Source organism: Podarcis filfolensis (assembly GCF_964270895.1).
Source record: "Podarcis filfolensis genome assembly, chromosome: 1".
In the NCBI taxonomy this organism is placed as follows: domain Eukaryota; kingdom Metazoa; phylum Chordata; class Lepidosauria; order Squamata; family Lacertidae; genus Podarcis; species Podarcis filfolensis.
In genome coordinates, this window is record NC_139604.1 from 60,084,866 (window position 1) to 60,098,274 (window position 13,409).

General features: G+C 42.7%; 1 protein-coding gene across 4 annotated transcripts; it reads left to right on the forward strand.

The window, feature by feature from the left end:
- Positions 1–530: 530 nt before the first annotated feature.
- Positions 531–12,920, forward strand: TMEM80 (transmembrane protein 80). 4 transcript variants are annotated; one of them, XR_014546640.1, is made up of 7 exons: positions 535–638; positions 3,553–3,569; positions 7,817–7,910; positions 8,003–8,095; positions 9,435–9,658; positions 10,792–11,605; positions 12,315–12,920. XR_014546640.1 is itself a non-coding variant. In XM_083607591.1 (5 exons), the coding sequence occupies exons 1-5, from the start codon at positions 620–622 to the stop codon at positions 9,638–9,640; spliced, it is 429 nt and encodes a 142-aa protein (XP_083463717.1). In that variant the 5' UTR covers positions 535–619; the 3' UTR covers positions 9,641–10,175. The 4 variants fall into 4 exon arrangements, 2 of the variants coding, with proteins under 2 accessions (XP_083463717.1, XP_083463718.1); XR_014546639.1 differs by lacking the exons at positions 3,553–3,569; positions 7,817–7,910 and having other exon boundaries at positions 531–638; XM_083607591.1 differs by lacking the exons at positions 10,792–11,605; positions 12,315–12,920 and having other exon boundaries at positions 9,435–10,175.
- The last annotated feature ends 489 nt before the right edge of the window (positions 12,921–13,409 follow it).

Consider the following 13,409-nt stretch of genomic DNA (forward strand, 5'->3'; position numbering starts at 1 on the left):
GAGATTTCGTCTCCGATCTCACCCGAGCGCCTCTTTGACGGCTCCCGAGTGACGAAACGAACTGCCCAAGGCCCTCTCCGATCTTGCCCGAGTACTCTCCCGAGTGCTGCCGATGGCAACCCTGGCCGAGGCCTCCGGAGCGCCGCTTCGGTCTCACCCGAAAAATCCCGAACAGTTCCCGATCTAAGCCGACCTCTTCCGATCAGCCTAATTCCCAATCGAAGTGATCTAGAACGAGGCCGAAAGCTTGCGAAGGCGCCCGAACTGGTGCAGGTTCGTCTCGGCTTCTCAAAAGCGGCGACTGACGGCGATTGCCGAAGAGAACCGAGTCTTTCCGGCTATAACCGAATCGAAGGGCATAAGCGGGAAGCGAGCGGGAAAGGCCGAACAGGGATTTCTGAATCCCGCCCCTCACAATCCCAAGCGACCGGAGCTGTCCGATTCAGCCCGAACGCCTGAGCTCCGAAATCTGTTGTGCAATCCCGCCCGCGCGAAAAGCAACGAACGGCAGTATGCGGAGGTTCACGAGGCCCCGAGTGAGGCTGCGCAAGGACTATTGGGATATTGGAGGAACTGAGGCGGGGCAGAGAGCGAGCGGGTGGCGGTGGGGAGCGAAAAAATGGCGGCCGTCAGGCGAGGTGAGCTCAGTGCCGCTAAGGCGCCGCTGTTAACGCCAGGGCGAGTGAGGGGAAGCAGGCCCGGTTCCCCTAATCATGCGCGCGGCTCCAGAGCCTGGTGACGAGGCCGCCGGTTGCTCACTGGGCTGCGTTGGCCTTGCCTGGTATTAGGTTTCCATGGCAACAGAGAAGCAAAAATGCGCGTTCTTGCTCGGAGTGGCGTTTTATTCCTTAATAAACGAGACTCAGATTGCAACCCCGCAGTCCGTTCTTAAGTACGTCCACGCAGGATTTTTTCTGCGTTTTGTAAGTGCTTGTGATTAGGGCTTAGGTGTCTAGTTCTCATTGAGGCGGCAAGTCTCTTAAGCAGAGCGCTATCGCCTCTGACGGGGGCGGAGTGTCAGCCTGATTGAATGCTTCTCCATGGGCACCCTCCAACATAAAATTATTTTACATAGGAAACTAGATATCAGGGTGAAAGGTTGTGTTTCAGCTTAGCCTTTCCCCCTGACATTTATTTTCTACATGGAGGGGATTTTCGGTATCGAGAAGTAATTAATTTAATTGCAAAAGCCTCCTCCTACAGCCAGAATTAAATCCGTATAGTCCAGGAGTAGTGAGCCTTGGGGTCAAATGCAGCCCTCCTGTCCTGCAGCTAGCCTTGGGCACCCTCCCCAGCCCACACCTCTTACAGAGGCACTGCTCTGCTCTCTCCTCTGGTGTTTTGGGGGGTTTTTTTGCCTCCCTGGAATGTGGCCTTGAACTGTGGCTGCCTGGATCGAAAGGTGTGTGTGTTTGTGTGTACACATGCACACCCCTGGCTTTTGTGTGTCTGGAATGCAGCCTGTACAAAAGTGAGAGTCCTAGCTGTTGCTCCGCCCGTTTTCGCCTCCTGCCCTGCCCATCACTGGTGCCCTGCCCCTGGATGGTTCTCTATGAGAGAATGCAGCCCTCAAGCTGAAAAAGGTTCCGCACCCCTAGCTTAGACACAGGTTTGCCACCTCAAGTAACAACAGAGCCAAAATCTCATTACATTAAATGGATTCTTTTCTCCCTAGTAATTGTGATCAGGCCTGCAGCTTTTTGAATGACTTACTGTGAGCTTTTATAAGTGATGAAGTAGACTGTTGCCTACAGCAACCAATGCTTAATCATCCAATTATTCTAAGCAGTTTTGACTTTCAAAGTACACAGAATTATTGGAGAGCAAAATTGTATAGTAGTGTGGGGGTGGGGAACCTATGGTGCTCCAGGTTCCCCACCCCTGCACTATTTAAGCACTCACCATCCTTAGCTGTTGGCCATGTTGGTTGGAGCTGCTTGGAGTTGGGGAAGGCTGATGTATAGATTACTGGACATACCTGGGACCTTGGTCTAAATATGGGTGAATTTGAGCCCACTGCTGCCTGTCATAATAACCTAATTCTCAGGATATTGTAAGGACAAAAGGGTGGGCTAGAGGATATGTACCCTCGGGGAGCACAGGGGAGAAAAAGTGGGATGAATATGTACCCCCCCCCCAAAATGAGTTGTATTTGTGGGAAATGTCCCTCTACTTGATGGATGGGATGCCACATTTGTCACTTCAGAGCAGTCAAGAGTGATCACACATTAATGGCTGTGGGTTGAATCCAGCAAAGCCATTGCATGAGCAGAACAACTTTGATTTGTACAACAGAACTTCTCCCTCTCCTACAACTGAACACTCCCCCATATTTGCTCTGGAGGGCCGGTGGGAGGGAACCCTGAGCAAATCTGGGAATGGTGTGGATGGAGGGGGTGCTCTGCTGCATGTGTGGAAGTTTCTCTTACATTACTCAGTTGGTTACAACCCTTATTACTCTTAGCCCTTCATTTTTGCAGTTTAATATGGCTGCTTCACTATATTAGGTGCTTGGGGGTTCACAAAAATAATTCGGCCAATAACACAGGCATTGTGATTCTTACTGGGAGTGTTTCTGTGACCATGTACTTTAAATACATGGGCTGTGTGTGTGTGTGTGTGTGTGTGTAATAGTTATGGGTTGGAGGGGTACAGATGGCATTAGTAATGTAATGAATAATATAAACTCTCATGTGGGACAGTTCACAGATATATGTATTATTTTTTAAAGTGGCATTCATCAGACTGTAGATGTTGGATTAGATGGAGAGGGTATCCATACCAATCAGTTGCTTAAACATAGTGTACCAGAGGCTATCTTACATTAAATATAATTTCAGGCTACACCTCCATCTTACAGTCATGCCCACATCTTATGAATTGTTTGCACTATAAAGTGTAACTTCAACTACATCTAAAGGTTTATTTTGTTTCAACCTGATTTAAAGAAGGACTTAGGCCCCTGTTGAAATAATTCACCGACTTAGAAACCATAGCATGCTTAATTCACTAGAGGGGGATAGAGAACTGCTTTGTGTAACTAGGTTATACATCAAGCATTTTATGTAAGCCTAATAATGAATGACAGTGATGAATGACTGAATTCTTTATGTCCTTCCTAGCTTTGTTACTTCTTGCTTTAAAATGTAACCTTCTGATCAGTTTTAGGCTTTGGTTCTATAACCTCTGTGCATGTTTGTGCAGAAATAAGTTCCATTGTGTTCTTTATGGCTTACTTCAGTAGTGTGTTTAAGACTGTAGCCCTAAACTGAAAAATATGCCCAAGATGACTTAAGTGGTTTGTAAATTGCAGCATTATTCTTGCAGGGAGTAGGGGTGGTATGAAATAGATCTTTCAGCATTGTGTGTTACAGCTTTGAAGTGAGCTGTTCATGTTCTAACTGGCTACTGTCATAGCTTAAATTGTTTTCCCAGTGACTCTGAAAAAAAATCATTTCTACTGTACAACATGTATTCAGCCATTCTTAGGTTTTTAATCTTTGGTCCAAAAATTATAGACTCTGCTAATTATTATTTTTGTCTTATGTACAGGAAGAGCAACATCTGTTGTATCCTTTCTCATTCATTCAGATGATGAAATAATTTTGCTTCTTTCTATCTGTGATTTTCAAATGTGTTATTGGGGTTCCTCAATGAGGACTATGGACTGTCAAGCATGTTGCAGAATATAATGCAATGCAGGTATTCAGTAGCAAACAAATTGACAAACAAAACAAATCCTTTTGATTTAAATTGAACAGATGCTGCCCCTGATGGTGCAGAAGGGCCAGATGCTGATGCTCTTCGCTGCTGCCACGATTTACCAGACCTCGTTGTTTTTTCCTGAAGCAAGTCTATTTTTTCTTTTCCATCTGCCATGACACTCTGATTAAAGTCCAAGGTCGATCCCACGGCCAGAATTTGTTTTGAAGTGGAAAATTCCCCTGGCCCTGTTGTTGTAACAATTTCAAACTTCCTCTAGGGGGACACAGTAACAGTCAATACTTGTTACATTAAATAATAACTCTTTTTAGCCCCCCCTTTTACAAAGATAGGCAACAGTTTCAATTTCAGTTAGTTTCCAGTTACTTTAAAATCAAGAAAGACCAGTCGGAGACCATGTATTTCTCTTGCAGAGTTAGCTATCAAAAGTACACTGTTCATAAGCAGCGCGTTTCACAATACGGCAATCTTATTGTCCATTGGCAGCCCGTTCCCAGGTTTTAAGCGGTGGACTTCTGTTTCCTTTCCTCTCTTTTTGCAGGAAAATATAGTTCACCCTTTCCCCCTCCTCTCCTGCAACCAAGGGAGGGGATCTCTTGTTTTGATGTTAGAATTATAGTCCTTTTCAATCGACTTCCCAGGTCTTAGCTTACAGCTTCTTTGCTTTGATATGTTTACAAGAAACGGAAGGCGGACTTCCTGTTTATACCTTCCCGCTTCGGTGCCAAATTAAGCCTTTGTTCCCTTATTTTCAGATTTAGCCTACTCACGGGTAGTTGTTTTGATAGCCGAATTGTCACAGGAAAAAAGTCAGCGCTCTCCGGTAACGGCTGTGCGGCTTCGCTCCACGGAAGAAGCAGTTAACTCTCAGCACCGCGCCACTCTCCCCGCTCGCTCCGGAGCCCGTAGTCGGGTTCCCTTGCGAATTGGGGGGGCGCTGAAGGTGCCCGCTGAGTCCCACGGTCACAGGCTTCACCCGCCTGTGATTTTTTAAAGGGTCCCCGCTTCGCCGTAGCGGCAAGACCCGATTCCCGCAGAGCTGGGTCCCTCAGAGTCAGAGGGAATCCGCCATTACCGATGGCGCCGACTCCGGAAGTCTCAGAAATAAGTCTCATTCAGGCCGGTGGGACTTAACTAAATGGGCCTGGCTCCTTCAGATTCATTCTTTCATATAAATATTTGACTGTGTATGAGTGTGCAGGATGCCTACAGGCATTGTTTCCAAGAGCAAGTACAGCGCTTTCAGGAATTCATGTGTTCCAGCAAGACTGGTGTATTTGCTTTTTTCTGTAAAAATAGAAAGGGACCGTCAAAACAATGTAGAGAAAGCACACTTCAGCTATTTAAGCATTGCTCTGTTTTGAAAGGTTGACTCCTTCTGTGCTGCTGTTGGATTTATAGAACTGAAGAAAACTGACAGAAATCAACAATTGTTTGTGTTTGTGCACTTCAGATGTCCTTTAGGAATTTATAAGATAAGTAAAGGAAGAAGAGGTAAAATCAGTCATGGTTAAGTGGGCGAAGGATTTCGGTTACAATATACAAATGGTGGAATGGGAAAATTTATGGAGTAGGGATTTGAAATTCACAGCTTGCTTCACTATAAAAGAAAACTTTATGAAGATGCTATACAGGTCATACCCCTAGCAAACTGTCAGAAATGTACAGAACCAACTCAGTTTTATGCTGGAGGTGTAGAGTGTTAGAGGGAACGATGTACCACATAGGGTGAGGTTGCAAAAAAATAAAGAGCTTTTGGGAACTTATATATAACGATTTAAAAAAAAAAAAACTGTTCAAAATAACGTTTAATAAAAAACCGGAAGCCTTTCTCTTAGGCATAATGGCATCAGACATCCCAAGAGAGAAAGGAAGGATCTTTTTGCATGTAACAACAGCAGCGAGGATGCTGATTGCCAAGGGGTGGAAAGGAGATAACATTCCATTAAAAGAGGAGTGGCAAGTAAAACTGTTTGAATATATGGAACTAGCATATATGATGGAAAAGATCAGAGATCGATCAACTCAAAAGTTTGAAAGAGAATGGGAGATTTCAGACAATATTTAAAAGAACAGTGTCCCCATATAAAAACTTTAGAATGCTTTGAATAACTGTCAGAATTGAATAAGGTATAAAGAACAAACAAGTTTTAATAAAGTTTAAGCTTATTGAGGCAAATAATTAAGGAAACAAAGAACCCATATCAAGGAAGTCGGAAGTTGAAAGCTAGAATATTTTTGTGCATTCACGATGTATTGTTCTATTTCTTTTTGTTTGTAAGAGATGTATTGTCTTTCTTTTGTTCTGTTTTCTTTTTCTTTTTCTAAGCTTTCTTTGTGTGTATGTGTTGATTTTAAACCAATAAAGATTGAATTTTTTAAAAAGGGAATTTATAAGATAACCATGATGTTATCAACTTATTCCACCTTATACTGGGTTATTCCCTACTTCTTAGTGTGCAATTAGCTGAGATTTTCTTAGCATGATAGCGTGAGTTGCATTTCCCACTTAAAACCTTGCTTATAGATTGCCCCTGAACCTGGGCTCAGCATGGTTTATACATTTGGATGGAGAAATGGAACCCAAAGTGCACACGTGGTTCTCATTGCCATGAATGGAATGGCAAAACCCTCCACATGTGAATCATTTACTCTCCATTATCAGTCCCCTTTGCTAGAATGCGGCTCAGCTCACAGTTTGGGTTAAGCAAAATACCACAGAAATCTTTGGAAGGTACAACACAAACTCTTACGTCAGGAGTTCCTAAATCAGTTTGTGAACCACTACAAGCTTCATTCAGGTGCTCCATGGCATGTCGGTGGATTTTGCAGTTGGAGATGGTGCATCCATCAGATTGAATATGCCTGTTGATTTTTAATTGCATTTTTATTGCTTATTATATTTCTTATATTGTATTTCATTGTATTACAATTTGAATTCTATGGATTTACAATTGCTAGAAGAAGCAGAAAAATCATTAAACCATTATCATTTCTTCATAGGAGGTATTGCAGAAACCTTAGTTTATGCTGACCTAGATTGCTATTAAGTTCTGTGGCACATTTCAGTCTATAAAATGCAAAGCAATTCATTTTTCCTCACACCAACTCCTTGAGGAAGGTTAGGATGTGGCAGAACTATTGTGTTGAAGGCCACCTGGTGAGCTTAGTGATTCAGTAGGGAGCTTCCAAATCCAGTCCTAATGTGCTTCAGGGTTACAGATCTGGTGAGCCAGCTGTCATGAGCACTGCTATCTCAAGTTTTTCTGATCTCGATCAGTAGACATTGCAAGTTTAATGGGTGGTATTTAAACTCAGTTTTTCTGGGTATAGATCCACTGAAATTAACAAACCTAACTTTTAGTCATGTTCATTTCAGTGAGTCCACTCTGATTAAACCTTAGCTGAATACTAGTCAGTAAAATTCAAGTAGGTGGTTCTTCTTATAACTAGAATGGTGCTTATAATATTTAGTGTGTTGGAATCTTAAGATGTAGGATGGAATTAGAATAGGAATTTGACTAAGCCAGGATTGAAAAGTCCTGGGTATTCCCAGTCCATGGCCAGTAATTTTATTTTCTAAGACTTTTGAGGACTGAAATACCAGTGTACGTTATTTTGAAAGTGCAAATAACCCAGCAAAGGCTTCTGTCACTTGAAAATTCATACTCCAAATCATACAAGATTTTCATAAAGCCACTGCAGGAATAGTCTTCCTCTTAATGGACTGTGAAAGTTAAATTGCCTTTGATCTTATTCTCAGCCTTCATAAAATCCCTGTAAAACAAATCCCGTGGCTTGAACAAATAGTTTTATACAGATACCCTTTCAAGAACTTTTTTTAACTTTAACAAGACCTTCTGTATCAACAGTTTTCACAATAAATGTTTCATCTAAGGCATACATTACCATACCTTGAGAGAGCCCATAGCTCTATAGCAGTCCACATGCTTTGTATGCAGGTTCTCAACTAGCAGAGCTGAGAAACCCCTCTCTATCTAATACCTTGGAGTGTTGCTGTCTGAAGTGGGGGACGGGGGACGGGACATGATTTGATTGTTTTAAAACCAATTTCCTTGACAGAAACTGCCAGCTGTCATCTGTTTCCTTACAGATTCTTTTCTATTTAAATGTAGTTTATTATATATTTTATTTTTTAGCGACCCTGATGATTATTATTTATAAAAGTAAGTTAATTCAAATACACAGCTAAAATAGCTGTATTGTGGACCTCTTGTTACTTGTCTTTTTTCATCATTTATACTTTGCTCGTTGGCAGGTCAGGTTTTCACATATCCAGATGATTTCTTAGCTCTTGATCTCATATTGCTGTTCATTATGGCAGTTCTTGAAGCAATCAGGCTATACTTTGGTAAGTTGGATAGCAGCATGCACATTAGAATCATTGTTAAATATTAATCCTTTGGTAAGGATACATGTCGAAACATGCTGATTCATGACAGCTAACCAATTATTTTACAACACATTTAAATACTTTTAATGTTAAACATTAAAATGGCTGACTGACCTACATGGGTAAAAGTGCAAATGAGACTTTGCTAAATGCTAGTTAAATAAGAGATATATTTGTCAAGGTCACACTCCAGTCAAATGCATGTTTGCCTGGATGTATGTTCTAAAGTAAGAGTCTATCACTTGCATCCTAAAAAAGGGCAATTTTACTAAACCATAAAAATCAGGAGCAGAGGCTGTGCTCAGGGGCATAGGAAGGAGGGCGGTGGGGGCAGATCACCCCAGGTGCCCTCACTGGGGGGGTGACATTCAGCCTGCCTGCAACTCCCAAGCTTACCCTGAGCTGTCGGGATGGGGGGGAGCTGCACCGCTTTGCCAGCGGCATTCCCCCCTTCCCCCTTCATTTTGACAGCTTGGGGGAGGTTTGGGAGTCGTGGGTGGGCAGCACACTAAATGTTCGCCACGGGCTGCTCGCTCCACCCCCCCCCCCGAGCTACTTGCTCTGCCCCCATGGGCAGCTCGCTCCACCCCCAGCTGCAGGGCTTGCGTGCCGCTCTGGGCAACCGAGCGGCTATCCCACGCCTGGGAGGGCATCCTCCGCGCCACGCCCCCCTTGGGAGTGCGCCTGCCCTGGGCAGCGCAGGCATATGCTCCGCCGCTGGTTGTGCTGTGCCCTCACTGTCCTAGCAGTGGCACCACTGCTACTTACTAAGACAGGGCAGAGAGATTGGGTCTGTATCAGTTTAGTGGCAGAAGCACCAAATTGGCTTTCACCAGTGTGCCCACACAGCCCTGCCCATGTCCCTGCCCTGCCCTGCCCTGCCCTTCCCTTCTTGGTAAGTAGATGGAATGCTGCTAATAGGAGGGGGGATGCAGCAACAGCCCCACTGCACTAGGTGCCCAGGGTAAAATGAGAGTATTGCTGGGTTCTGTGGATCACGGTGGTTGAAAAGGGGAAGATACAATGAAAAGGAAGGCTCTGCTTCTCAGCTACGTCATGGCTATATCAGCACAAAAGCACTGTAAAAGGGAATAGCACTGGTATTTCTGTTACAAACTCCAGTATACGCTGTGTTAGCCTCTGAAGGCTCTCCTGGCCGAAGAATGATCATAGCTATCATACTAGGTGGGTGCAGCTAGTAAAAGGCCATTATAGTCGCTTTGAATTTGGATTTTTGAGAGCTATCACATTCATCATTTGTCAATAGTGCTTGTGTATTTTTTTTTAACTTCACTAGGTACCAAAGGGAATCTAACAGAAGAAGAATATCCATTGGGTATCAGTCTTGTGATCACTGCTGGCAGCATAATCCTATCCATCTACTTTCTGGTGTGGCAAACATATGTCCTGCGAGCAGATGTCATCATTAATGTTGTACTGCTTGTCACATGTGGACTTGAAGCAATCCTGCAAGTCATAGCCATTGCTGCATTTGTCAGTTAACTCATGCTGCTATCTGTGGTAAACCTATATTCTGTATTTCCTTTTTAAAAAAGCAGTACAGATTTTTAATTGATCCTTGTAAAAGTACATGGGCTTGATGTTCTCGAGTATAAACACTATCATAACTGTTCTTACTACACTGCAAAGTTCCATGAGGCCATCGTGAACTAACATGTAACCCATTATGCAGGGTTATTCTTAGCATAGCTTATTTAGTGGTGGTCTCTGTTTGCATTGAAGTCTGGAGTTAAATGTTGATACTCAAATCAAGGCTGATCCACATTTTTGGTGGCAGACAAGCTTGCTGTTTGTCCTTTGCCTGACTTTGGTGAGCACCACATTGTTTCAAGGAAAACATGCTTCTACAAATGTAGAAATTCATGTTGTGGACAGATCCCAGGGATTACCCACAGTGTGTGTATACCATATGATTAGAGGCATTGACCTCTCGTTCCTTGGAAGATACACGGTAAATAGGTAGCAATAAAGTGCTTCATAAAGCTTGAATCATCTCTCAAAATAAATATTAGCCAGACCCTTGTGATTAATTTTTGCAGCTCTTTGAGGTGATTACTCATTTCAGTGGTCTTAACAGTGGAATCAGTGAAACTAAATCACATGTTATTGTACTGTATCAGACCATGCATAAGCATTTATAGTGAAAATTTCAAAAGAATGTAGCAATCTTTTAAAAGTTACTTGGAAACTGGTATCTTAGCTGTACATTATCATAAGCCTAATTCCCAGTTAAAGTCAGAATTATGGGTTTCTAAGAATAGTTTTCAAAATATTTTAAAGATATATTTTATTAATGAAAGAGCAATATCCAGTGTTGCATGAACAGATCCCCCCTTCTCCTTTCCCATGCAGCCCTCATCCCTCCTCAGCTGCTCTGGGGGGTCACCGTAACCTTTCAGGGCAGGTTTGGGTTTGTGCAGGAGGAGACATACTTATTTCACAAATGGTGCCTGTTCCACTGGTGGACAAACACTGTTGGATATTGCCTAATGTATTCTGCAAAACAGATTTAGTTGAGTACAGGTCATGCCTTGCTATGTATACTGTAGGCTACTTAATTTTACTCTTGAATTTGGATGATTTTGATAAGTATTATCCACGTGACATTGCTGTGGTCTTATTTTTGCTTTCAGGTATCTAAAATATGTGTGATATGAGAAAAAAAAATTTAAGACCAAATCCAGTGACTTCAAGACAAATTCAATTCATATGAACTTTGGAAAGGTGAATTCCATGTTGATCTTCTGGGAACTACAGTATTTTATGCCTTGGGTTCTAATTAGTCCCCTCTGCAAATGGAAGGGTTCCTTCTATATGTGGAAGACAGCATTTTATTTTATTTTTTTTAACCAATTTTCCCTTCCCCCTACACTGCCTCTCTTGATACACTGAAATGTCCCTTGACCCTCCTGAGTAGACATTCAAGGGGCTGCAGTTGAGGAGGGGAGACTGAAGCAGGAACATTCTGTTAGCAGAACTCGGCATGTGGGAACTTGCCATCAGAACCTCATTTACAATCTAAGCCAATATATTTTTCTTTAGTATAGCACTTTTATGTATAATGTCCAATGTGGGTTTTCCTTCACCTAGGTTTATATTCTGTGTTGAACTGTTTTTTTTCTACAAGAAAGCCTTAAGAAGTGTTTTAAAGATTATCATATTTTAAAATTTGTATTTATGGACAGTATATATTTCTATTTTTCTATCACTAAGAATAAACAGACTTCAAGTCATTCACATTGAACAGATACTAATTGAGCTGATGGGTATGCCTATTGTGGTTCAGTTAAGTTCCTCACAGTGGGAAGTGTAGAAACACTCCTTACACACAGTGTGAAGTATGATGTGAACCAGTTTTGTATTCTCATTTTGTATTTTTCTGTTGTGAACCACCCTGGGTGGTATACAATTCATAATAATAATAATAATAATAATAATAATAATACTGTAGCAGGAACCCCCCACCCCAATCATTCAGTTTGTACAAACTTCACACACACTCACACTCACACACTACATACGCCACGCTTCTGTTATAAATTCATAGAAAAATCAACCATACATCGGATTTGCACTGTTCCACTTTTATTTTACTCCATGAAGACTACAAAATGGGGAAGGTTTGATACAGGCCAGCCCAGCACATCCACAGGAGCCCTGCCCAGTTGCTATGCCAACCCTGATGGTCCTAGACAGAAGACAATCAAGATCACAAAGAACTTGCATATGGGAGTGGATTCAGCATGGACTGGAACAAAGGACAATGATCAGATCTTCCCTCAGGGGGCAGGAAACTGCGACTACCTTTTGTCTTCTGAAAATGACTCGTGGGGAGGGGGAGAAGGGAATCAGCCAGGTGACAGGACACTCAGGTTACCACCACAACTCCTCCCTCAACCCCTCCTTTCTGTAATGTATGCATGATGTTTCTGGGGGTGGGCTTGACCTAGAGGATGGGAATTTCAAAAGTTTTTATAAGGTCTTGCACACCATTTTTCTGTGTCTTTCCTCTCTCCTGCAAGTGAGGGGAATACCCTGTTGCAACAGTTCAATAAAGGCCAAGCCTACAGGCTGCTGTTTTGCTCCAAGTTATCCTGGTTGGTGTCTTTGTTTTTGTCCAAGGGAGCCCTCGGATTTTTCCGGTAACAATACAAAGTGTAAAAACCTTGAAGAGAAGAGGGTAACTCTGGTGGGCAGATATGCTGAATCTAAAATAGCGTCATATATCATGTTTCAGGTTCACTCCTGAAGCTTTGATTTTATTTCTTTATTAAATAAAATCCATATACTGTTTGATGGTTAAAAACAAATAAAAACCTAGGACCTTAGAGCAGTTTACAAAAACCTTCCAGTCCCTGGAGTTCTTTCAGATATGTTTGCAGATTGCTGCATAAGAGAACTGGCGCTTTGACAGGGCTGTCTGTCCAGAAAGTAGTGAGATTTGAGATAACATGTTGATGTCAGGATTTTGTAAGCATTATTATTGAGCACATCTTGCATACAGCACCACATACAAAGAGTTCTTTTGAATTACCTTTTATATTCCAACGCAGCAGAACAGGATTATCTAGTTTATCAGAATGAATTCAGTTTCTCAGCCAAAAGCCTGTAAATGGTAGTGATGGTTGACTCCTTCCAACTCTCTATTTACTGAGAATTGGGTGGGTGGGAATGTGTGGGAAGTCAAAGCTGACATGGTGCTCCCCCACCCTTGAGTCACCACTCATAGTTTGTGGTTAATAAACTGATGCATAGTGATGCACATTTATTTGCATATCTTTGGTGATCCCCTTCACACCTACTTTGTACATACTAAAGGTAAAGGGACCCCTGACAGTTAAGTCCAGTCACCTTGCTTTACAGGCTGAGGGAGCTGGCCTTTGTCCGCTCTGCAGACATTTTTTCCGGGTCATGTGGCCAGCAACGGAACACTGGAATCAGAGCAGCGCACGGAAACTCCCTTTACCTTCCCTCCAGAGCGGTACCTATTAATCTACTTGCACTTTTTTTGGCGTGCTTTCAAACTGCTAGGTTGGCAGGAGCTGGGACCGAGCAACGGGAGCTCACCCCGTCGCGGGGATTCAAACCGCTGACCTTTTGATCAGCAAGCCCAAGGCTCAGTGGTTTAGACCACAGTGCCACCCACTGTGTTAGTTAGTTAGTTGTATATACTATCTCATGCAAAAGGGAGATCCTTAGCACCAGTTATTCACAACCTTATCCTACAGCATAGCATGTTTACTTGAAAATA